This window comes from Aulonocara sp. 'chitande type north' Nkhata Bay, linkage group LG3 (genome assembly GCF_057382095.1).
Source record: "Aulonocara sp. 'chitande type north' Nkhata Bay isolate Kocher_YH1m ecotype deep benthic linkage group LG3, A_spYH_male_GT1.1, whole genome shotgun sequence".
NCBI lineage: Eukaryota > Metazoa > Chordata > Actinopteri > Cichliformes > Cichlidae > Aulonocara > Aulonocara sp. 'chitande type north' Nkhata Bay.
In genome coordinates this window covers 68540822-68567221 of record NC_141346.1, presented here as the reverse complement: position 1 = coordinate 68567221, position 26400 = coordinate 68540822, and the positions used below count along the sequence as shown (strand labels likewise).

General features: G+C 40.8%; 1 protein-coding gene across 1 annotated transcript in view; it reads right to left on the bottom strand.

Annotated features, from left to right (window-relative positions):
• The window catches only part of LOC147336819 (uncharacterized), a 31533-nt gene extending 5758 nt beyond the window's left edge, over positions 1 to 25775 (bottom strand). The window contains exons 1-13 of the mRNA XM_086285623.1: positions 25719 to 25775; positions 24121 to 24213; positions 23859 to 24008; positions 23639 to 23752; positions 12768 to 12860; positions 12506 to 12655; positions 12286 to 12399; positions 6291 to 6369; positions 5665 to 5893; positions 3753 to 5523; positions 3507 to 3680; positions 1256 to 1429; positions 942 to 1097 (exon numbers count right to left, since the gene is read on the bottom strand). Coding sequence (XP_086141749.1) covers positions 942 to 1097; positions 1256 to 1429; positions 3507 to 3680; positions 3753 to 5523; positions 5665 to 5893; positions 6291 to 6369; positions 12286 to 12399; positions 12506 to 12655; positions 12768 to 12860; positions 23639 to 23752; positions 23859 to 24008; positions 24121 to 24213; positions 25719 to 25726 — 3305 coding nt within the window. The 5' untranslated portion in view covers positions 25727 to 25775. The remainder of the gene's footprint in view (positions 1 to 941; positions 1098 to 1255; positions 1430 to 3506; positions 3681 to 3752; positions 5524 to 5664; positions 5894 to 6290; positions 6370 to 12285; positions 12400 to 12505; positions 12656 to 12767; positions 12861 to 23638; positions 23753 to 23858; positions 24009 to 24120; positions 24214 to 25718) is intronic.
• Between the last annotated feature and the right edge of the window lie 625 nt (positions 25776 to 26400).

Here is a 26400-nt window from a genome sequence, read left to right as displayed (position 1 = left end):
CATTTTGCGGCGACGTTTCAACGAGCCGGAAAGTGAATAGACGTCGGACAGAAATGAGGCAGGCCGGATCTTCCTGCGTTTCATGCATGAGCAGGACTGCAACATAAGCGTTTTTTTCGGCCGTTTCAATGTGGACACACAACCTTGTGAAAACGACTGAAAACAATAGTGTGGACGCAGAGCATTTTCAGACGAAAACACCGTTTTCAAATCCATCTGGGCTAGTGTGGACGTGGTCTCAGTGGCACAGCACATATCCTGCAGTGCAGGCTGCAGGGTAACAGCACCAGTGGTTGTCCTTGCTAGATTGGCTTTACAGTCAAAAACACCCACTGGTCTGGGCCTAACACACAACCACCAATCCACCAGCTCCATCCCTTTGTTTCTTAATCTTTGTTTTCTGTTAGCAATGAATGACTGATTTGAATGATTGATTTATATTATATTTAGTGCCGTCAACATTAACCCGTAATTACGGCGTCAACACGGCAAATTCTCATTAACAAGTTAATGCAGATCAGCCCGATGAGGGGTTACACGGCGTTGAAGCGTTAATGTTGACAACACTAATTATATTATAATTTGACTTTGAATTTCAAGGTTGATCGACCAAAGTTAATTCACTTTGGTCGATCAACAGGCTAAACATGTCCTGGACATGGTCTCTGCACACAGATAAAACTTAAAATAAATAAAGAGAGTGAAAATGTCAGTTCCTTTCCAGAGATCAGTTTGAACAGGCTGCACCGTTGTTGCTGACAGAGATTTTGTCCTTTGAGACCCCATACAGACATCTACTGTTTATGTTAGACCAGAATGGAAAAATGTTCCTATATGTGTGATTGTTCAAATAACACTGGTTTCCAGCGTTAAGTAATCAGACAGAGCCAGTTTCCTTATCTATCAAACACTGTTTGTGGCTGTAACGGCCATCTACATACCTCAGAGTGTCCAGTCTTAGCTGCTCAAGCATCTTCACTCCTGCCTCTCCTGGGTTATTGTAGCTCAGGTCCAGCTCTTTCAGATGGGAAGAACTGGAGCTAATAGCTGAGACCAGAGACTTGCAACCTTCTTCTGTGATCAGGCAGCCTGACAGCCTGCAGACATGACAGATACTCTTAGAGAAGAGAAAAATAGCTAAATGCAAACAGGAAATTGCAGCCAAAAGTGAAACAGGAGTTAAAAATAGCCATTAGTCAATCTAAACCTTGTAAACCTCTAAACCTCATCTACTGAACATTTCAAGAACGCTGACCTGAGTGTTTCCAGTTCACAATATGGACTTTTCAGTCCAGAAGACAAAACTTTCACTCCAGAGTCCTTCAGGTCATTGTTACTCAGGTCAAGCTGTCTCAAACTAGAGGGCTGGGAGCTGAGTAGTGAAGACAGAGTTTCACAGCTTCCCTCTGAGAGATTACAGACACTCAATCTGAACAGACAATAATGAGAAAAATAATAATGTTAAACTTTCTGGTCTGAACCTTTGAAAAAACATGATCTAGATAAAATATCATCTCTATAGAGGTTAAATCATGTGGAGGGTAAATTAATCATCAATAATTAATCAATTAGTCATCATTAAATAATTAATTAAATGTCATTAATGGATTATGTTCAAAATACTTAATAAATTAAATACATACATCATTGATTTAGTCCCAATTAAATTAACTAATTAAATTAAATTAATTAAATTAATTAATTTTACTGAAGTTTAATGTGTCAGCGGAGCACATGTGGAACTGAACCATTCGCTTGTCTTAATTATCTGCTGTTTATATGTGTTACACTTTTTTAATCTTTAATTTTAAATTGAAACTAACATTTAAAAACATTTGGTACAATGTGGAAAGAGGAAGAGTATTTCCACCAGGAGCAGAAACGTCGAAACGACTCAGCATGACGATGCTGTTGGTGGATACTGAAGAGCTCAGCCTGTCAAGACAGGATTAGGTTATCGTTTTTAAAAATGTTTGTTCAATTATATTCTGAGGCCAGTTATCTGGTATAATCTTTGGAAGTCTATTAAAATAAAAATAAAATCAGATGTGTGGACTTTTGGTTGTTTTGTTGTTCAATAAGCAGATGTTGGTGTTTCAGCAATGCAGTAACTTAAGTTTAAAAGGCTTGTTAGAAACAAGCCCCCCCCCCCCCCCCCCCCCAACAAAGATCAGATCTTAATCAGGCTTTATTTTAGAATACATTTTAATAATATTTTTTAAAGCAGTTTAATAATTTCTGGAGCAGGCTGAACAGCAGTCTCCACTATCTACAAACAGCATGAACATGCTGTGGTGAAAATGCTCTCTTTCCTCCTTAACAGTCTTTTTAATGTTAGTTTTAATTTAATGCTTGTTTCAGATGCATAGTCTTAACTCAAAGTAACCATGGTCAGACTTCATTGAAGTCATGAACCGAAAACTCACAGCTGCCAACTCTAGTTTATGGCTAGACTCAGTTTGTTGAACCTGTGCCTTGAAAAGGGTCCTGTTTGTCCCTCGTGTTTGTTTTCACATTTTAGACTTTGCTTCTATTGGACTTTTTATCAGTAACACGTGCTTACGTTTTGCTGGAACAGTTGAAACTAACATAAATAAATAACTCGAGAGGTGATAGTCAGCAGGGGTTTACAAGTTGTGTGCCGCGTTGTCGGCGGTATGCAAGCTCGACCACTTGCGTGGTCTGGCAGACATCACTGAAATCATCTGAGATGATTAGGTTCATTAAATGTGTCAGTAAAATAATTAAAATAGAAAACAAACCAATAATTGATTAAATATGTAATTAACTAATTTGAATTGCACATAAATACATAATGAAACATTTTAAATGAAATAAATGGATAATTCATTATTAATATATTTCTTTAATTATGTACTTTTTAAAAATTAATTACTGAAATAATTAATTCATTAGTGATGTATTTATTTAATACATCCATTAAAATTATTGCTATTTTACTCAAAATAAATTTAATACATAAATATTAAATAGTTAACTTATGATAATGAATACATGCAACTATAACTGATGACATAAAAATGAGGATTTCTTAAGCTGAAGCCAAAGTGCTGACTCATTTTTCATGTTACTCTCTAATGTTTTCCCTAATAACAAGAACATAATTACACTTTAGCCACAAGAGGGCAGCAGCATTAATACAAGTCACATGTATATAAAGGTACAGTGATTATATTACAGACGGTGATGGCAGTGGGTTTTTCCATAACAGATCTACCAACCAATCACAAGTAATTTTTCTTGGTAGTTTTTTTCCCTGAAGTTCCTCCTTTTGAGAATTGAGTAACTGACCAGATCTCTGTCAAACCCCACTGTTGCAGTTTATCTATCCTGCCCTGCGGTTATTTATCTGTTCATTTCTGACACTTTCTCAACTTCTTGCACTCCTTTGAAAGAGATATAAAAGTAAGGATATGTCAGTATAAAAATAAATGTAGTGTTTAAGTTGCAAATTTCAAGTCAAATCACAAACAACAGTATCTGACCTGAGTGTTTCCAGTTTCCAGTTTCCAGTCTTCAGTCCAGAAAACAGTGTTGACAAACCTGAGTCCTGGAGGTTGTTGTTACTCAGATCTAGAGCTCTGAGCTCACAGTCTTCTAGTTGAAGAGAGGAGGACAGAGCTTCACATGCTCTCTCTGACAGGTTACAGCCATTCAGCCTAAAAAAAAAAGATATAAATCATCATAAATAAAGTTACAATAAATTAAATAATAAAAACTTTATAACTTACAGAGCTTTTTTACAGGCTTTGACCACTGGCAGCAGCCTCAGAAGAGCCTCCTCTGAAGCAAAGTATTTCTTCAGGTCAAACACATCCAGATCTTTTTCTGATGACAGTAAGATGAAGACCAGAGCTGACCACTGAGCAGGAGACAGTTTATCTGTGGAGAGACGTCCTGAACTCAGGGACTGTTGGATCTCCTCCACTAGAGAACGATCATTCAGTTCATTCAGACAGTGAAACAGATTGATGCTTTTCTCTGCAGACAGATTCTCACTGAGCTTCTCCTTGATGTACTGAACTGTTTCCTGATTGGTCTGTGAGCTACTTCCTGTTTGTGTCATCAGGCCTTGCAAACGAGTTTGATTAGTCTTCAGACCCAAGAGAAAACGAAGGAACAAGTCCAGGTGTCCATTGGGGCTCTGTAAGGCCTTGTCCACAGCACACTGGTAGAAGTATTTCTCTGTCTGAGAGCTTGTTTGTTGTTTTTCCAGCAGATTGAGTCCAGAGTTGATGAAGGTCAGGTGGACATGAAGAGCAGCCAGAAACTCCTGAACACTGAGATGAACAAAGCAGAACACCTTGTTCTGGTACAGTTGTTTCTCCTCTTTAAAGATCTGTGTGAACACTCCTGAGTACACTGAGGCTGCTCTGATATCGATGCCACACTCTGTCAGGTCTGGTTCATAGAAGATCAGGTTTCCTTTCTGCAGCTGATCAAAAGCCAGTTTTCCCAGTGACTCAATCATCTTCCTGCTCTCTGGACTCCAGTGTGGATCTGTCTCAGCTCCTCCATCATATTTGATCCTCTTGACTTTGGCCTGAACCACCAGGAAGTGGATGTACATCTCAGTCAGGGTCTTGGGCAGCTCTCCTCCCTCTCTGGTTTCCAGCACATCCTCCAGAACTGTAGCAGTGATCCAGCAGAAGACTGGGATGTGACACATGATGTGGAGGCTTCGAGCTTTCTTGATGTGGGAGATGATCCTGCTGGCCTGCTCCTCATCTCTGAATCTCTTCCTGAAGTACTCCTCCTTCTGTGGGTCAGTGAACCCTCTGACCTCTGTCACCATGTCGACACACTGAGGAGGGATCTGATTGGCTGCTGCAGGTCGTGTGGTTATCCAAAGGCGAGCAGAAGGGAGCAGGTTCCCTCTGATGAGGTTTGTCAGCAGCTCATCCAATGAGGTGGACTTTCTGGTTTCTGTCAGGATTTTAGTTTTGTTGAAGTCCAAATTAAGTCGACACTCATCCAGACCATCAAGTATGAACACAACCTGGAAGTCTTCAAGCCTGCAGATTCCTGATTCGTTAGCTTGATTAAAGAAGTGATGAACAAGTTCCACCAAGCTGAACTTTTCCTCTTTCAGCACATTCAGCTCTCTGAAAGTGAATGGAAATATGAACTGGATGTCCTGGTTGGCTTTGTCTTCAGCCCAGTCCAGGCTGTATTTCTGTGTTAAGACTGTTTTCCCAATGCCAGCCACTCCCTTTGTCAGCACTGTTCTGATTGGTTCGTCTCTTCCAGGTGAGGCTTTAAAGATGTCTTCTTGTCTGATTGTTGTTTCTGGTCTGTCTGGTTTCCTGGATGCTGTTTCAATCTGTCTGACCTCATGTTCATCATTGACCTCTGCAGTCCCTCCCTCTGTGATGTAGAGCTCTGTGTAGATCTGATTCAGGAGGGTTGGGCTTCCTGCTTTAGCGATGCCCTCAAACACACACTGGAACTTCTTCTTCAGTTGGGCTTTAAGTTCACGTTTACAGAGTGGAGCAAATATTTCTGAAGGTAAGAAATTCAGAAACAAATATTATATAATAAATATCATAGCCTTTCAGTACCCTGAAAGGATGAATGTCTATTGGTCCATTTCTTGAGCTATTAGGAAAGATCAATATTCAGTCTTTAGAGAAATTCTCTTACTGCTCTGCAGATGGTCAGCCATCTCATGCTGCTTAAGTCTCCTCAAGAAGTGGAGTGTGATCTTCAGAAATGCTTCTCTGCAGCTCTTTCTTTCATCTTCATCCTCACCTTCAAACATCTCCTCATCCTCCATCTGGCTCTTTAAAGTTTCTGGGTGATCTGGACTCAGAAGCTTCTGGATCTTCTTCAGCTCGTTCTTCACAAACATGGTGATGTTGTCCTCCAGCCGCTGGAAAAGAAGACTATATGAATTACCCAGTGGTAAATGGACTGGTTCTTATATAGCTCTCTTTGATACTCTGTGCACACAAAGCATTTTATACAACATGCCTCATTCAACCAAGCACATTGTTCTATGCTTAAATACTTTCTTTCACACTCTGATGGATGCATCAGAGGGCAGCTTGGGTTTAGTACGTTACCCAGTACATTTGCCAGCCAGGGTTTGATTCACAAACCTAACTAGTAGCTGACCTGCTCCCCTCCTGAGCTACAGTCACCCCAATCTGACTGAAATCATGGAGCCCAAACTCTGATTTATGTTGGACACACTGACAATCCTCTGGTCCACAAAGTGCAGCATAGAGGTGACTGAAAAGAACAAATGTAAACGTAGTACTACAAACCATAACCACAGAGTCCAGGTGTGTTTGATGTTGCTGTGCAGACTGACCAGTGGAAACCTCTGCTCTCTGCTGGTCCACTCTGTGGAGGAGTAATGTATAATTAGCTCATGTTATGTCTGTCCACACACAGACACAAGCTAAAGGTCCATGAAGTGATGTTTGGATGGGTTCAGTCAATCAGATGACTGTCATGGTGGAGCTTTGCTAGTCCTGCTGATCCCACTGAGAATTAACAACACAGTTTCCAGATGTCTGTAGTTTTCTGCTCAGTTTCTTTAGTCCCAACAGCTCTTACCATCTCCTGCATAAAGCTTTCCCTCCATGCTCAGATGCCCTGGAACAAGGTGCTCTCTTTATATCAGTGACTGGTTTAAAGTGCCAACTTGCAGTGCTCGCCAAACTTTGTGTCAGCAAAAGTAGTTCTAATGTTTCTTACATTTATTACATTTTTACATTTTTACACACACAAATCAATGAACGCAAAAACATAAACTTTCCAGATATTTTGTTTCACAATGTTACAAAACTCAGTTCAAAACTACACAGTCTGATTTACAAGTACAAAATATTTATGACCACAGTTTGAGCCGATGTATGTCCCGAGTCTGTGGACTCAGTAGTTTTGTTTTGATTGTTCTTGTCTTTTGTTACAATTTCATTCTGATTAAAATTTTCTAGTTCTGAGGTTTTGGTTTCTGTGTTCCCTCTGTACTGTGTTAGTATTGTGTCTCTGTGTTCACTTCCTGCTTTATTTTGACAGTGCCATGTCCTATGTTAGTGTGTCTACTTTTGCTTCCCCTTGTCTGGTTATGTCCAATGAATCCTGCTGTGTCTCCCTTTTCTCATTCCCTGATGGCTCTTTTGTGTATATGAGCCCTTTGTTTTCTCCTGCTTGTTGCTGGTTCGTCTGTGTTGTCTCCCCGTGTCTCCGTTTAAGGTTTCAGGTTAGTTTTGTAGTTTTTTCAGTAGAGGTTATCTTAGCTTCTGCACAGGCCATCTCCACTGCACTTCACCGTTTCAATAAAGCTCACTCACTTCACAGCAGTGTCTGCATCTTGGGTCCTTTATTAAATTCAACATGGCTCGCCCCGCTAGCCGTGACATAAGATGTGAAAACAATATCCAAAAAACACGAGAGACAAACAGGAAATAGTTTTAAGGTGCAGGGCCAACAAACTGAGTCTAGCCATGAACTCAGAGTTGATTGAATTAGCATTTTGAATTGGCTGATCTGAGTTACTTCAATCAAGTCTATGTTCACTTTGAGTTAAGATTATACGTGATTGATGTAAAAGAAAAAAGCCGTCATCAGCAACTGATTCTGATTTAACAGGTTTTCAAATCTAAACGGTACCCATCCCTAGCTGGCTGTAGTTAAACCTTTACTTAAAAAGCATCCCTAGACCCAGCTGTCTTAGCTAATTATAGGCCGATCTCCAACCTGACAACCCTTGAAAGAATAGTTGGGGAGACAATCAGAGGGGCAGTGTGATGATCTTAGGTTACAAACTACTGCAGTCAAGTCATTAAGGGAGACGGGATCAAACTGCTCTCAGACAGCTGAGCACACAGGAGAAAGACTCGGATCTGAGGCAGCAGTCGGCGAGACAAGAGCCCTAATAGATAGAACCTTGTAGGTAAAAATGCTAAAAAATCATCACAAATACTTGGTGAAGAAATGACTCTGACATTATCACGTGAACGAAGAAAAGCGATTGAGGACATTAAAAAATACCTGAGGCCTGTGACTGTTTACTGACACTAAGTTTAAGACAAACTGTGTCTGCAGTTAAAGCCCATCATGTGGGCGATCGTGGCTCAAGAGTTGGGAGTTCGTCTTGTAATCGGAAGGTTGCCGGTTCGAGCCCTGGCTTGGACAGTCTCGGTCGTTGTGTCCTTGGGCAAGACACTTCACCCGTTGCCTACTGGTGGTGGTCAGAGGGCCCGGTGGCGCCAGTGTCCGGCAGCCTCGCCTCTGTCAGTGCGCCCCAGGGTGGCTGTGGCTACAATGTAGCTTGCCATCACCAGTGTGTGAATGTGTGTGTGAATGGGTGGATGACTGGATATGTAAAGCGCTTTGGGGTCCTTAGGGACTAGTAAGGTGCTATATAAATACAGGCCATTTACCATTTACCATTATTTTCAGGATGTCCTAAAAACTCGCTGAAAAGCCTTCAGCTAATCCAAAATGCTGCAGCAAGAGTCCTGACAGGGACTAGAAAGAGAGCAGATTTCTCCTGTTTTGGCTTCCTGTTAAATCCAGAATTCAAAATCCTGCTCCTCACATACAAGGTCTTAAATAATCAGGCCCCATCTTATCTTAATGACCTTGTAGTACCATATCACCCCATTAGAGCACTTCGCTCTCGCTCTGCAGGCCTACTTGTTGTTCCTAGAGTATTTAAAAGTAGAATGGGAGGCAGAGCCTTCAGTTTTCAGGCCCCTCTTCTGTGGAACCAGCTTCCAGTTTGGATTCAGGAGACAGACACTATCTCTACTTTCAAGATTAGGCTTCAAACTTTCTACTTACTTAACGATTAAGTCCCTGTATTCCACCATTATATGGAAATCAGCCATTATAACTTGTGTCAAATCTACTTGTACCTCACAGTTTTCTAAGCACACAGAGAGCAGTAAACCTCAGAGCAGCAGCACATCAGACTGTGCAAAAAATCTAGAAGAGAAAATATTTCGACCCATTTCTAAATGATTCTTGTGACCATGCTGCACCACAACACCTGATCTCTGGTTTCCTCACCTCTTCAATCCCACTTTAATACTTGACTAAACTCATTTTCCTGTTTAGGTGTTGAGGCAAAGCCGCCCATCTACAATGCAGGCAACAGCAAACTGAGCTTTTTTCTACTTTTGTGCTACAAAATGTTCAAGCTGATTAAATTCATTAGAATAAAAGTTCAGATAATTTTCTCATATTAATGTTGGAGGTAGAAATTCAGGCAACTTTGCACAAAAACTGACAGAAATTTCCTTCAAAGATGGAGTTTTTACTTTAATACTGTGAGTACATTTCAGAGCCTGGACTCTTTTACCTTTACTTGAGTAAAGAAGCTGAATCAGTATTTCAGCTTTAAGAGGGTATTTTAACACAAACATCAGTCCTTCTACTTGAGTATGTTTGACACTTTGTTTACGTCTAAATTAACTTTACTGTTAACCAGTTTTCATGTTTCTGTAATCCACCAGTGTGCTCATGCTTTTTTAATTGAAAAGAGATTTTTAAAGATCAAATATAATTATGTTTGTTATTTGTGGATTTTAAATGTCCTTGACAGAGACAGATGATGATCATTATCCTGCACTGTGGTTTCAGGTTTGGTCGAGCTAGCACAAAGAATGGCTATGTTGAACTTCCTCCTGGGATCCACACTAAGAAGTGAGTCCAACATTAGCAGGGTCTCTTTCCTTTATCTGATTCACTTTAGCATTCACAGTCACGTGAAGCTTGTTATTAACTCGATAAGTCAACCCAGGGTTTCAGCTGAGCGCTCACATGAAACACATGGTGTTGGCAGCATCTGATCAATCATATTCATGGAGCCGTGTATCAGCAACAGAGCAGCTGAGTTTGCAGAAGGAAGTCAAACTAAACCACAGGAACAATATGAGGAGATTACACACATAATAAAATACTAGCAGTAACACAGCTGCTGCAGACAAATCAGTCGTGTGATCGTGTGTGAGAGGAGAAGGACTGTAAAGGAGTTTGGTGTTAAAAGCTCTGTATGAATGTGGGAGACTTTGAAGGGCTTTAAAAAGGCCAATATAAAATAAAAGGCAGCAAAATTGCTGAGTGTGAAAGTCACCAGACTTATCAGACCTCTGTGATTAAGACCTGTAAGAACACCTGTTTGTACTTGTTGGCATTATATCAAACACACACGTATATTAAGCCTTTGTTTGAACTCTGGTTGAATTTGTTACTTTCAGACTGTGAAACATCACAGAGGCTGCAGCTGCAGATCTTTTATTCACCTGGAAATTTACTTTAAATGTTAGATGGAAAATGTATTGCTCAGTTTAACCAAAGTAAGAACAAGAATCCATAAACCTTCATAAAGACAAACATCTCCCCAGAACATTGAGCTGCTGAAGTGTCACTGAAGGGAAAAACTATTTGTCCTCCTCCATCCAGCAACACCTGAAACACCTGAGTGGAAGCTCCTCCCTACACTGTGTTTGAAGCAAAGCACAAAGGAGACACCTGCTGGAGCAGCTGGAGTCCTACAGACACTCAGCCTCTTCACTACACAAACACCGGCTACTAGAGGAGGGCGATATGGCCAAAAATATCACGATATAGATTTGAAAATATGCTATAACGATATAACTGATGATATAATTGACACTAGACATTTTATTATTTTTATTATTGTTATTATTATTATTATTAGTGCAAAAAAAACATCAAAGTATTTTCACTTAAACAAGCAGCTGTTTTTTGCATTAAAGTTATATAAAAAATTAACAGTGCAAATGCAAATTCTTTGCTGACAGTTTAACCAAAAGGCATTTCCAGTGGAAACTGGCCAACATATCCTCAGCATAACCATGTATAATATCCACAAAACTTAAAAAAAGGTTATACACACACAATACGGTAATATTATGTTGAACCACAGTACGTATCACTCCACGAGGCTCCTGCCTGTGATAGCCGTAATGCTCCAACAATAGATCAAATGGTGCGGGTTCGTAGCTTAGCAAAGTCGTACTAAAATATTTGACAGATTTTCAAATGCTGTGTACATAAAATCATTTCAAGGTCAGTAAACATAACCAGAATTCAAACATAAGCCACACGGGATTATAAGGGGCTCTGTCGATTTTTAGAAAAATCAAAGGATTGATTTTAAGTGCGCCGTATTTTCCAAAAAACACGGTAATAACGACGGCCCGCTAGCATGCTCTACCAAAAATAGTGCTTTGTTGTGCATCTGACGGACGAAAGCTAAACCAGTTCCACACCAGTGAAGTTGCAGCATTTTTACAAACCAGTTCTGGTTCATCCGTTTCATTCAACGATCCGCTTTCGTCCGTCTCATTCTCTGTTGCCACCATGTGCGTATGTAAAGAAAGGCACTGCGCATGCGTGTTTTACCCATATTCTATCGCAATATTTCATTTTCTTGTCGTTGCCCAACATTATACCGGTATTATTGATGATATGGCCCAGCCCTACCTCCTACAACATCCACTCTTTCCACTCTGACTGCTGTGTTTGTGGAAACACTCCAACACACACTGTTAGAGTTTGTATTGTTGATTGTCATTTATGCTTAGAAATATTTAACCATAGATGCTTAGAGGTGTATAATCAATTGTGTAGTGATAAGTTGTGTGATCTTTAACAGGCTACATAGGCTTGGTGTGCATTCCACACTAGAATGCACACCTACATCCTGGGAGCACGGGAAGAGGTCGCATCTTGTCTTAATTGTTTTATGGTAGGATTAACGTAGCTACGTCTGTTCTAGTCTAAGTGCTTTTCTGTTTAGATGAACTGCTGGACTTCCTCACCGGGGGGGGTCCAGTCTACCCTCTTCCTGACCAAGGATGTTTGACCCTTTGATCAGCAACACACACACACACACACACACACACACACACACACACACACACACACACACACACACACAGGCAAGGTACTCTTTGTTTGTATGTAGACGTCGTATGTTAATGAACCTATGCATATTCATGTAACCTCAATAAAAGGACAGTGTTACGGGAGGACGGAGTCAAGCGGTTGTCCGGTTCTCTCCCGTGCACGAGTAACATGAAGAACTTTGCCTATTTGTGTCTTGCTTAGCAGTGTAATTATATTGTCTTCAACGTTCCAGCGGATGGGTTCAAGCTACAAACCTATCACACACCGCTTCACATATGAACATAGAAATGTGTGTGAAAAAGAGCTGAGCTGATATTAAACATGAGGATTTATTCAAAAATACAGGAACAACATCTAGACACACATTACCTCTCAGCAGCAGAAGAACATCCTTTAAAGTTTACAACAATTTCCTTCGACTCGTTGCTCTTTAAGGAAACACAGCTGGGTTCAGGTCCAGGAGATTCTGGCCTCTTATTGATCCTAAAAGAAAAACAATAAATGTCACAGCTTCATGAGACAGGAAGGAAAAACTGGAAATATTAAATTAAAGACATGATGAACAATCTCATAAAAATAATGTACTTACTCTTTGTCACATAACAGTCTTTTCTTAAAGTTTACAACAATTTCCTTCGACTCGTTGCTCTTTAAGGAAACACAGCTGGGTTCAGGTCCAGGCTCTGGATTAGTTTCACGGTTATGTCCAGCTGAGCCTGGTACGCCCCACAGCTCTGGGCTTTAAAACAACACACACAGAGGTATGAGTGTGAATAATGATGGAGCAGTGATGTGAGTGCTGAGCTGTGACATGGAGAAGAGTCATGGACAGTTAGAGATGGTCATCTCACCTCTGAGCTTTGGTCTGGCTCTCATGTTCCCCACACAGAGTGCTTTTAGAGGGAGGGACTCCCTCCTCTCTGTCCTCACACTGATCCATGCTACTGAAAACATCCAGATGAACAGAATCAACTTTTTGGGGATTTACTGGATGATTGAGCATCAAGACACTTTTTAATATTTTACTCATTTCTGAAGCTTTTTACCAACTTTGTTCAAATTGGTCTGCTGTCATTTTATTGTTGACAAAAAGAGATTTTGAGTTTGAGTGTTGACGTTTCCATGTGGGACTGTTGCTGCAACACCAGGATGTTACTACAGAATACACTTTATATTGTGAGCACTTGGATGTTAGTCCAGTGGTCCTAAACTGACACACCTGCACCTGGATTCATTCTGACCAGATTTTAGCCCAACAGTGTTTCATACTTAATACATCAGACACAAACTCTGCAGCTGTCATTGTGTGCAGTGTGTGTGCAGTGTGTGTGCAGTGTGTGTGCAGTGTGTGTGCAGTGTGTGTGCAGTGTGTGTGCAGCGGGTCACTGTGTCCTATGAGTGTTATACTACAATAAACAGAGCCTGACCGCGGGCATAAAGAGGGCAAAAACCCACTTATGCTCTAAAGATGAAGTTCTGTTTCTCTTCAAATGAGCCTCAGAGCATGTGGAGGGTCATTGAACGCATCACAGATTACCTCAAGAACAACAGGCTGAAGAACATAAAAACAAACGCAGAGTTTCTGTCTGACGGTTTGAACATGAAACAGGAATTATTGAGCAAAAACGGACAGTTTACTAATTTATGATCAATCATCAACGCATTCACCTACAATACACGAATGAACATCAGCAGTTAAACAACATCCACACACTGGAAGCCCGTTTGCGTCACTAAAAAGAAGAAGGATCCAGAACTCGAAATTTCGACTTATTAACTTGGAATTTTGAAAAAACTAACTCAAAATTAAGAGTTAGTGCTGTCAATCAGTCATTTACGTGAATGACGTAATTTCCTTGTTACCCGGAAGCTGAAGCCCTCAGCTACAAATGCTACAGCTAAGACACCAGAATAACAGCCAGTCATAAATGCACAAGTCGCTGATTATTGTCTGTGTGGCTTCACAAATGATGAAATCCTTCTGTTATTAGCTGAATCACATGGCGTTAATATCAGCTAACGTACTCTCGAAAGCGCCGGTTTGTTGCGATGCGGGTTTGAGTGCGCATTGTAGCTGGATTACTGATTGGCAGAACTAACTCCACATTTCGAGCTACTTTTCTCAACATTTCACACGTATTGCTTGGCTAAGTCCACACACAAATTATTTTTCCACCTACAAATCCTGATTTACAAGTACAAAATATTTATGAGCACAATTTGAGCCCATACAGCCACAGACTGACGGAGGCAGGAGAAGCTGCCTACAGACATCAGTCAGTGGATCCACAGTAACATCGAGTTCAGCTGCTGATCATCAACTGTTTCTGTCTCGTTCCCAGACTCTGATCTCACATAAAACGAAGCAGATTTATGCTGAAACTAAGCTGCACACAGCTGATGTCAGCCAGGAAAACAGTACAGACTGCTAACGTTACCTTAACATGGAGACGATCAACTGCGCCACAACATTCACGAAAGCGAAAGTAAAAGCGACGGAAGGAAACGCCCAGAGAGGCGTTTGAGGGACGGTCAGAGTCAGGAACCTCAGAAACGCATCAGGCTGGAGTTTAATTCTGTTTTCATCTTTAGAAACATCTGGAAATAGTTATAAAAACGCTGCGTAATAAAGAAAAATAGTGTAGATTAGTTTGAGTTGTGTTTAGCTGAGCTGTGTCTTTAATCTGAAGTTCATTTTGTGGAGGAGCAGCAAGACTTTCAGTGTTACTCTCAGAGAAAGCCTCCCAAATGTCTGTTGTCTTAATAGTGGAATTATCTGGAAAATGAACCAGTTCTTATGAGCTGCTTTTCTGTATGAGCAGTCAAAGCATTTTATACAGCGTGCTTCATTCACACAAGCACTTCTTTTTCTAACAATGACACTATGATGGATGCATCGGAGAGCAAGTCGGGGTTCCACATCTTGCCCAAGGATACCGTGGCGTGCAGACTGGAGCAGCCAGGGATCAAACCTCCAACCTTCCAGTTAGTAATTCTACCTGCTGAGCTACAGTCTGTACTTCCTGAACATCACACCCTCCTTTTGTTTCTTTATTTCCAGTAGCAACCAGGACCATAATGAACCCTGACTCCAACAGACACTCAGGAGCCACCTGCCCAGTAAGTCAGCCGCTAACTGCAACTATCAGAGCCCTGACCTTCTGCAGAGACGAGTCACACTGAACACAGCAAGTGTCCCTGCTCTCAGATACAAAACCTGCCTTTAAAAGTTCAGAGTAATGAAATCAGCAGTTCTGATTCTAGAATTTGTAGTCTCACACACTTAATTGTTTTGGTTCACATCGGTTGATATTCTGCTGCAAACAACTAATGAGAACATTTTATAAACCTTTGAGTGTCCATCAGGATCCTGTAGAAACAGCTTCCATCTCAAACACTAAACATCATTATTTACATTCTGTTTATTTATTTTTTTAAAGTCCCTCTAGCACAGATTTCTTTAGCTGAATGTCTTTCTGTGTCTTCCATACAAACATTAAACATGAAAACACTCAACACAGCAACACTGAAAGCATTTGAGTGTAACTTTCATTCAAATCAAACTTTATACACAATTACAATAATGGAAAAAAGACAATCTAAATAGTAATACACAACAACCACTGCAGAAATAAATAAAAGAAAACCAAACACAATCCAGACATGAATACACAAATATATTTAAATCTATATATTTATACATTTTAATATGATGTAAAAGAAAACAAATACGAAACCTATCAAACTACCAATATAAAAAAAACAAGAACAGAATCAGAGAGACTTTATTTATCCCCAAGGGCCAATTAACATACAACAGAGCAGCATGACGTTGAAGATAAGCGCAATAAAAGTGAGATAATAAATACACAGAATATACAGTTTTAAAATTACACAGTTTTAAAATTAAAGTGACTGAAGGTGAATAAATAACTGTAAGCAGTGTTGGGGAGTAACGGAATACATGTACCGCCGTTACGTATTTAAAATACAAAATATGAGTAACTGTATTCCGTTACAGTTACCGTTTAAAAAGGTGGTATTCAGAATACAGTTACTTTGTTGAAATAAATGGATTACACTGGGGTACTTTCCCGTTTCATATTGTCGCGGGTCAGGACTGTTTGGGTTTTGTTTGACAGCTACGTTCTGTTGTTCCAGGCAGCAGCGTTACGGTTGCCATGGTTACAGGGTGACGCTCTCTCTCTCTGCGACTGTGTGTTTCCTGGGTGAGAGAGCGCCTTTTCGTTGTTGTTGTGCTAAGCTAACAGGCAGAACGCTACAAGCATAGCTCTAAAGAATGTAGCATCATGGGCAGTGTAGTCCGTGTTGCAGGGAGAATGGACTGCCATACACGTTATGTGTCTGTGAGCGCGAGGAGGGAGAAAAAGGCGAGTGGAAAGGTACGAGCTGTCGTCGAGGAAAAACGGGAGCTGGAAGCATGTAAATATAATAATAACCACTGCAGCCAAGAAGAGAGCCTGACGAGCCCAGTTGTAAGTAAGCTATTAAGACTCGACTGTACACCGTGTTAGTGTTTTCCTCCGAAAACAATAAGTTCAGTTGGAGCAGCCTTTCAACGCCTCTCTCTGTCTCTCGCAAGAAAAGTTGACCCACACAACAAAGTAAAGCTATTTTTCGGCTACGAGCTGACAGGGACCCCGCCGTATTAGTCAGAGGTCCCTTTACTACATGTCGCGGACCTTCAGTAATAGTAATAAATCACACAGCAATAGTACATTCACGTTGTTGTAAAAAGCACGATAATATATTAAGTAATCCAAAGTATTCAGAATACGTTACTGTCATTGAGTAACGTAATGGAATACGTTACAGAATACATTTTGGGGCATGTATTCTGTAATCTGTAACGGAATACATTTTAAAAGTAACCTTCCCAACACTGACTGTAAGTGACTAAAAGTGAGTAAAGTGTTGGTAGTATAAGAGTGTAGTTTATGTTTCTGGTGTGGGAAATGTTCTTATCAGCTGGAGTTAAAAAGCAGAGCTGCTTTGGGGACAAAGGTGGCGCTCCTCCTCCTCTCAGTCCTGCAGGAAATGCAGCGGAGGCGTCGCCCAGAGGGGAGCCATTGAAATGCAGGGTGAAGAATGTGAGAGAGGTCACTGATGATTTTGGCTGCCTGTTTAAGGGCCTGTTGATGAAAACCTGCCAGAGTTCTGACAGGCAGGCCAATGATTTTAGAGCACACTGATGCTGCAGTCTGTTCCTGTATGAAGGCTGAGGGAGTGGGACCAGCAGCTGATGGAGAAGGTCATGATGCTTTCCAGGAAGACGTAGTAAAAAGTCATCATGATGGGTGTGCTGACTCCAAAGGAGTTGAGTTTCCTAAGGAGGTTTAGCCACCATGTCCCCTGCATGCTGGTAAGGCCTGGTTAACACACACATCAGCGTGAACAAAGTGGGAAATGTGTTTCTTCTAATTTTGTTACCATTTTTATTTAAGAAAAAAGCATTAAAAGTGCCAGGACACGTGTAAGTAAGTAAATGCCAAACACAGCTTCTTATCATTGCAAACTCTTATGGCTGCAAATGTTTTACAATAAAAGCAAACGTAAGCATTTGTGAAAACAACAAAACAGCTCAATGATTTGCTAAATTTGTACTGTAGCATCCATCCAGAGGGTTTCCCAGGTTTTCACTAATGCTGCTAAAAAAGCTGCATGTACATGTTAGCAGGCGTAACAGGCCCCGGGAGGATGGACAGTGTGCACCAGCTGGTTAGAACAAAGGAAATAATCAAATAAAATCATCGTTTTATTTCATCAACACACATAAAGGCCAGTTCACAAAAACTGACAAGCATTAGCTAACAGCTAACATGTAAAGGACGTGTGCAGGAGCCTGGATGCAGTTTGTGGAGTTTATATGATCAACATAGTTTTTGGGTTAAAGGTTAAAAGTATAAAGTTATGGCTCACTTGCTTAGAGTTGTATTATATGGGAAGCAGTGCTTACAGATGTCTGTAGTTTTCTGCTCAGTTTCTTTAGTCCCAACAGCTCTTACCATCTCCTGCATAAAGCTTTCCCTCCATGCTCAGATGCCCTGGAACAAGGTGCTCTCTTTATATCAGTGACTGGTTTAAAGTGCCAACTTGCAGTGCTCGCCAAACTTTGTGTCAGCAAAAGTAGTTCTAATGTTTCTTACATTTATTACATTTTTACATTTTTACACACACAAATCAATGAACGCAAAAACATAAACTTTCCAGATATTTTGTTTCACAATGTTACAAAACTCAGTTCAAAACTACACAGTCTGATTTACAAGTACAAAATATTTATGACCACAGTTTGAGCCGATGTATGTCCCGAGTCTGTGGACTCAGTAGTTTTGTTTTGATTGTTCTTGTCTTTTGTTACAATTTCATTCTGATTAAAATTTTCTAGTTCTGAGGTTTTGGTTTCTGTGTTCCCTCTGTACTGTGTTAGTATTGTGTCTCTGTGTTCACTTCCTGCTTTATTTTGACAGTGCCATGTCCTATGTTAGTGTGTCTACTTTTGCTTCCCCTTGTCTGGTTATGTCCAATGAATCCTGCTGTGTCTCCCTTTTCTCATTCCCTGATGGCTCTTTTGTGTATATGAGCCCTTTGTTTTCTCCTGCTTGTTGCTGGTTCGTCTGTGTTGTCTCCCCGTGTCTCCGTTTAAGGTTTCAGGTTAGTTTTGTAGTTTTTTCAGTAGAGGTTATCTTAGCTTCTGCACAGGCCATCTCCACTGCACTTCACCGTTTCAATAAAGCTCACTCACTTCACAGCAGTGTCTGCATCTTGGGTCCTTTATTAAATTCAACATGGCTCGCCCCGCTAGCCGTGACATAAGATGTGAAAACAATATCCAAAAAACACGAGAGACAAACAGGAAATAGTTTTAAGGTGCAGGGCCAACAAACTGAGTCTAGCCATGAACTCAGAGTTGATTGAATTAGCATTTTGAATTGGCTGATCTGAGTTACTTCAATCAAGTCTATGTTCACTTTGAGTTAAGATTATACGTGATTGATGTAAAAGAAAAAAGCCGTCATCAGCAACTGATTCTGATTTAACAGGTTTTCAAATCTAAACGGTACCCATCCCTAGCTGGCTGTAGTTAAACCTTTACTTAAAAAGCATCCCTAGACCCAGCTGTCTTAGCTAATTATAGGCCGATCTCCAACCTGACAACCCTTGAAAGAATAGTTGGGGAGACAATCAGAGGGGCAGTGTGATGATCTTAGGTTACAAACTACTGCAGTCAAGTCATTAAGGGAGACGGGATCAAACTGCTCTCAGACAGCTGAGCACACAGGAGAAAGACTCGGATCTGAGGCAGCAGTCGGCGAGACAAGAGCCCTAATAGATAGAACCTTGTAGGTAAAAATGCTAAAAAATCATCACAAATACTTGGTGAAGAAATGACTCTGACATTATCACGTGAACGAAGAAAAGCGATTGAGGACATTAAAAAATACCTGAGGCCTGTGACTGTTTACTGACACTAAGTTTAAGACAAACTGTGTCTGCAGTTAAAGCCCATCATGTGGGCGATCGTGGCTCAAGAGTTGGGAGTTCGTCTTGTAATCGGAAGGTTGCCGGTTCGAGCCCTGGCTTGGACAGTCTCGGTCGTTGTGTCCTTGGGCAAGACACTTCACCCGTTGCCTACTGGTGGTGGTCAGAGGGCCCGGTGGCGCCAGTGTCCGGCAGCCTCGCCTCTGTCAGTGCGCCCCAGGGTGGCTGTGGCTACAATGTAGCTTGCCATCACCAGTGTGTGAATGTGTGTGTGAATGGGTGGATGACTGGATATGTAAAGCGCTTTGGGGTCCTTAGGGACTAGTAAGGTGCTATATAAATACAGGCCATTTACCATTTACCATTATTTTCAGGATGTCCTAAAAACTCGCTGAAAAGCCTTCAGCTAATCCAAAATGCTGCAGCAAGAGTCCTGACAGGGACTAGAAAGAGAGCAGATTTCTCCTGTTTTGGCTTCCTGTTAAATCCAGAATTCAAAATCCTGCTCCTCACATACAAGGTCTTAAATAATCAGGCCCCATCTTATCTTAATGACCTTGTAGTACCATATCACCCCATTAGAGCACTTCGCTCTCGCTCTGCAGGCCTACTTGTTGTTCCTAGAGTATTTAAAAGTAGAATGGGAGGCAGAGCCTTCAGTTTTCAGGCCCCTCTTCTGTGGAACCAGCTTCCAGTTTGGATTCAGGAGACAGACACTATCTCTACTTTCAAGATTAGGCTTCAAACTTTCTACTTACTTAACGATTAAGTCCCTGTATTCCACCATTATATGGAAATCAGCCATTATAACTTGTGTCAAATCTACTTGTACCTCACAGTTTTCTAAGCACACAGAGAGCAGTAAACCTCAGAGCAGCAGCACATCAGACTGTGCAAAAAATCTAGAAGAGAAAATATTTCGACCCATTTCTAAATGATTCTTGTGACCATGCTGCACCACAACACCTGATCTCTGGTTTCCTCACCTCTTCAATCCCACTTTAATACTTGACTAAACTCATTTTCCTGTTTAGGTGTTGAGGCAAAGCCGCCCATCTACAATGCAGGCAACAGCAAACTGAGCTTTTTTCTACTTTTGTGCTACAAAATGTTCAAGCTGATTAAATTCATTAGAATAAAAGTTCAGATAATTTTCTCATATTAATGTTGGAGGTAGAAATTCAGGCAACTTTGCACAAAAACTGACAGAAATTTCCTTCAAAGATGGAGTTTTTACTTTAATACTGTGAGTACATTTCAGAGCCTGGACTCTTTTACCTTTACTTGAGTAAAGAAGCTGAATCAGTATTTCAGCTTTAAGAGGGTATTTTAACACAAACATCAGTCCTTCTACTTGAGTATGTTTGACACTTTGTTTACGTCTAAATTAACTTTACTGTTAACCAGTTTTCATGTTTCTGTAATCCACCAGTGTGCTCATGCTTTTTTAATTGAAAAGAGATTTTTAAAGATCAAATATAATTATGTTTGTTATTTGTGGATTTTAAATGTCCTTGACAGAGACAGATGATGATCATTATCCTGCACTGTGGTTTCAGGTTTGGTCGAGCTAGCACAAAGAATGGCTATGTTGAACTTCCTCCTGGGATCCACACTAAGAAGTGAGTCCAACATTAGCAGGGTCTCTTTCCTTTATCTGATTCACTTTAGCATTCACAGTCACGTGAAGCTTGTTATTAACTCGATAAGTCAACCCAGGGTTTCAGCTGAGCGCTCACATGAAACACATGGTGTTGGCAGCATCTGATCAATCATATTCATGGAGCCGTGTATCAGCAACAGAGCAGCTGAGTTTGCAGAAGGAAGTCAAACTAAACCACAGGAACAATATGAGGAGATTACACACATAATAAAATACTAGCAGTAACACAGCTGCTGCAGACAAATCAGTCGTGTGATCGTGTGTGAGAGGAGAAGGACTGTAAAGGAGTTTGGTGTTAAAAGCTCTGTATGAATGTGGGAGACTTTGAAGGGCTTTAAAAAGGCCAATATAAAATAAAAGGCAGCAAAATTGCTGAGTGTGAAAGTCACCAGACTTATCAGACCTCTGTGATTAAGACCTGTAAGAACACCTGTTTGTACTTGTTGGCATTATATCAAACACACACGTATATTAAGCCTTTGTTTGAACTCTGGTTGAATTTGTTACTTTCAGACTGTGAAACATCACAGAGGCTGCAGCTGCAGATCTTTTATTCACCTGGAAATTTACTTTAAATGTTAGATGGAAAATGTATTGCTCAGTTTAACCAAAGTAAGAACAAGAATCCATAAACCTTCATAAAGACAAACATCTCCCCAGAACATTGAGCTGCTGAAGTGTCACTGAAGGGAAAAACTATTTGTCCTCCTCCATCCAGCAACACCTGAAACACCTGAGTGGAAGCTCCTCCCTACACTGTGTTTGAAGCAAAGCACAAAGGAGACACCTGCTGGAGCAGCTGGAGTCCTACAGACACTCAGCCTCTTCACTACACAAACACCGGCTACTAGAGGAGGGCGATATGGCCAAAAATATCACGATATAGATTTGAAAATATGCTATAACGATATAACTGATGATATAATTGACACTAGACATTTTATTATTTTTATTATTGTTATTATTATTATTATTAGTGCAAAAAAAACATCAAAGTATTTTCACTTAAACAAGCAGCTGTTTTTTGCATTAAAGTTATATAAAAAATTAACAGTGCAAATGCAAATTCTTTGCTGACAGTTTAACCAAAAGGCATTTCCAGTGGAAACTGGCCAACATATCCTCAGCATAACCATGTATAATATCCACAAAACTTAAAAAAAGGTTATACACACACAATACGGTAATATTATGTTGAACCACAGTACGTATCACTCCACGAGGCTCCTGCCTGTGATAGCCGTAATGCTCCAACAATAGATCAAATGGTGCGGGTTCGTAGCTTAGCAAAGTCGTACTAAAATATTTGACAGATTTTCAAATGCTGTGTACATAAAATCATTTCAAGGTCAGTAAACATAACCAGAATTCAAACATAAGCCACACGGGATTATAAGGGGCTCTGTCGATTTTTAGAAAAATCAAAGGATTGATTTTAAGTGCGCCGTATTTTCCAAAAAACACGGTAATAACGACGGCCCGCTAGCATGCTCTACCAAAAATAGTGCTTTGTTGTGCATCTGACGGACGAAAGCTAAACCAGTTCCACACCAGTGAAGTTGCAGCATTTTTACAAACCAGTTCTGGTTCATCCGTTTCATTCAACGATCCGCTTTCGTCCGTCTCATTCTCTGTTGCCACCATGTGCGTATGTAAAGAAAGGCACTGCGCATGCGTGTTTTACCCATATTCTATCGCAATATTTCATTTTCTTGTCGTTGCCCAACATTATACCGGTATTATTGATGATATGGCCCAGCCCTACCTCCTACAACATCCACTCTTTCCACTCTGACTGCTGTGTTTGTGGAAACACTCCAACACACACTGTTAGAGTTTGTATTGTTGATTGTCATTTATGCTTAGAAATATTTAACCATAGATGCTTAGAGGTGTATAATCAATTGTGTAGTGATAAGTTGTGTGATCTTTAACAGGCTACATAGGCTTGGTGTGCATTCCACACTAGAATGCACACCTACATCCTGGGAGCACGGGAAGAGGTCGCATCTTGTCTTAATTGTTTTATGGTAGGATTAACGTAGCTACGTCTGTTCTAGTCTAAGTGCTTTTCTGTTTAGATGAACTGCTGGACTTCCTCACCGGGGGGGGTCCAGTCTACCCTCTTCCTGACCAAGGATGTTTGACCCTTTGATCAGCAACACACACACACACACACACACACACACACACACACACACACACACACACACACACAGGCAAGGTACTCTTTGTTTGTATGTAGACGTCGTATGTTAATGAACCTATGCATATTCATGTAACCTCAATAAAAGGACAGTGTTACGGGAGGACGGAGTCAAGCGGTTGTCCGGTTCTCTCCCGTGCACGAGTAACATGAAGAACTTTGCCTATTTGTGTCTTGCTTAGCAGTGTAATTATATTGTCTTCAACGTTCCAGCGGATGGGTTCAAGCTACAAACCTATCACACACCGCTTCACATATGAACATAGAAATGTGTGTGAAAAAGAGCTGAGCTGATATTAAACATGAGGATTTATTCAAAAATACAGGAACAACATCTAGACACACATTACCTCTCAGCAGCAGAAGAACATCCTTTAAAGTTTACAACAATTTCCTTCGACTCGTTGCTCTTTAAGGAAACACAGCTGGGTTCAGGTCCAGGAGATTCTGGCCTCTTATTGATCCTAAAAGAAAAACAATAAATGTCACAGCTTCATGAGACAGGAAGGAAAAACTGGAAATATTAAATTAAAGACATGATGAACAATCTCATAAAAATAATGTACTTACTCTTTGTCACATAACAGTCTTTTCTTAAAGTTTACAACAATTTCCTTCGACTCGTTGCTCTTTAAGGAAACACAGCTGGGTTCAGGTCCAGGCTCTGGATTAGTTTCACGGTTATGTCCAGCTGAGCCTGGTACGCCCCACAGCTCTGGGCTTTAAAACAACACACACAGAGGTATGAGTGTGAATAATGATGGAGCAGTGATGTGAGTGCTGAGCTGTGACATGGAGAAGAGTCATGGACAGTTAGAGATGGTCATCTCACCTCTGAGCTTTGGTCTGGCTCTCATGTTCCCCACACAGAGTGCTTTTAGAGGGAGGGACTCCCTCCTCTCTGTCCTCACACTGATCCATGCTACTGAAAACATCCAGATGAACAGAATCAACTTTTTGGGGATTTACTGGATGATTGAGCATCAAGACACTTTTTAATATTTTACTCATTTCTGAAGCTTTTTACCAACTTTGTTCAAATTGGTCTGCTGTCATTTTATTGTTGACAAAAAGAGATTTTGAGTTTGAGTGTTGACGTTTCCATGTGGGACTGTTGCTGCAACACCAGGATGTTACTACAGAATACACTTTATATTGTGAGCACTTGGATGTTAGTCCAGTGGTCCTAAACTGACACACCTGCACCTGGATTCATTCTGACCAGATTTTAGCCCAACAGTGTTTCATACTTAATACATCAGACACAAACTCTGCAGCTGTCATTGTGTGCAGTGTGTGTGCAGTGTGTGTGCAGTGTGTGTGCAGTGTGTGTGCAGTGTGTGTGCAGTGTGTGTGCAGTGTGTGTGCAGCGGGTCACTGTGTCCTATGAGTGTTATACTACAATAAACAGAGCCTGACCGCGGGCATAAAGAGGGCAAAAACCCACTTATGCTCTAAAGATGAAGTTCTGTTTCTCTTCAAATGAGCCTCAGAGCATGTGGAGGGTCATTGAACGCATCACAGATTACCTCAAGAACAACAGGCTGAAGAACATAAAAACAAACGCAGAGTTTCTGTCTGACGGTTTGAACATGAAACAGGAATTATTGAGCAAAAACGGACAGTTTACTAATTTATGATCAATCATCAACGCATTCACCTACAATACACGAATGAACATCAGCAGTTAAACAACATCCACACACTGGAAGCCCGTTTGCGTCACTAAAAAGAAGAAGGATCCAGAACTCGAAATTTCGACTTATTAACTTGGAATTTTGAAAAAACTAACTCAAAATTAAGAGTTAGTGCTGTCAATCAGTCATTTACGTGAATGACGTAATTTCCTTGTTACCCGGAAGCTGAAGCCCTCAGCTACAAATGCTACAGCTAAGACACCAGAATAACAGCCAGTCATAAATGCACAAGTCGCTGATTATTGTCTGTGTGGCTTCACAAATGATGAAATCCTTCTGTTATTAGCTGAATCACATGGCGTTAATATCAGCTAACGTACTCTCGAAAGCGCCGGTTTGTTGCGATGCGGGTTTGAGTGCGCATTGTAGCTGGATTACTGATTGGCAGAACTAACTCCACATTTCGAGCTACTTTTCTCAACATTTCACACGTATTGCTTGGCTAAGTCCACACACAAATTATTTTTCCACCTACAAATCCTGATTTACAAGTACAAAATATTTATGAGCACAATTTGAGCCCATACAGCCACAGACTGACGGAGGCAGGAGAAGCTGCCTACAGACATCAGTCAGTGGATCCACAGTAACATCGAGTTCAGCTGCTGATCATCAACTGTTTCTGTCTCGTTCCCAGACTCTGATCTCACATAAAACGAAGCAGATTTATGCTGAAACTAAGCTGCACACAGCTGATGTCAGCCAGGAAAACAGTACAGACTGCTAACGTTACCTTAACATGGAGACGATCAACTGCGCCACAACATTCACGAAAGCGAAAGTAAAAGCGACGGAAGGAAACGATCAGAGAGGCGTTTGAGGGACGGTCAGAGTCAGGAACCTCAGAAACGCATCAGGCTGGAGTTTAATTCTGTTTTCATCTTTAGAAACATCTGGAAATAGTTATAAAAACGCTGCGTAATAAAGAAAAATAGTGTAGATTAGTTTGAGTTGTGTTTAGCTGAGCTGTGTCTTTAATCTGAAGTTCATTTTGTGGAGGAGCAGCAAGACTTTCAGTGTTACTCTCAGAGAAAGCCTCCCAAATGTCTGTTGTCTTAATAGTGGAATTATCTGGAAAATGAACCAGTTCTTATGAGCTGCTTTTCTGTATGAGCAGTCAAAGCATTTTATACAGCGTGCTTCATTCACACAAGCACTTCTTTTTCTAACAATGACACTATGATGGATGCATCGGAGAGCAAGTCGGGGTTCCACATCTTGCCCAAGGATACCGTGGCGTGCAGACTGGAGCAGCCAGGGATCAAACCTCCAACCTTCCAGTTAGTAATTCTACCTGCTGAGCTACAGTCTGTACTTCCTGAACATCACACCCTCCTTTTGTTTCTTTATTTCCAGTAGCAACCAGGACCATAATGAACCCTGACTCCAACAGACACTCAGGAGCCACCTGCCCA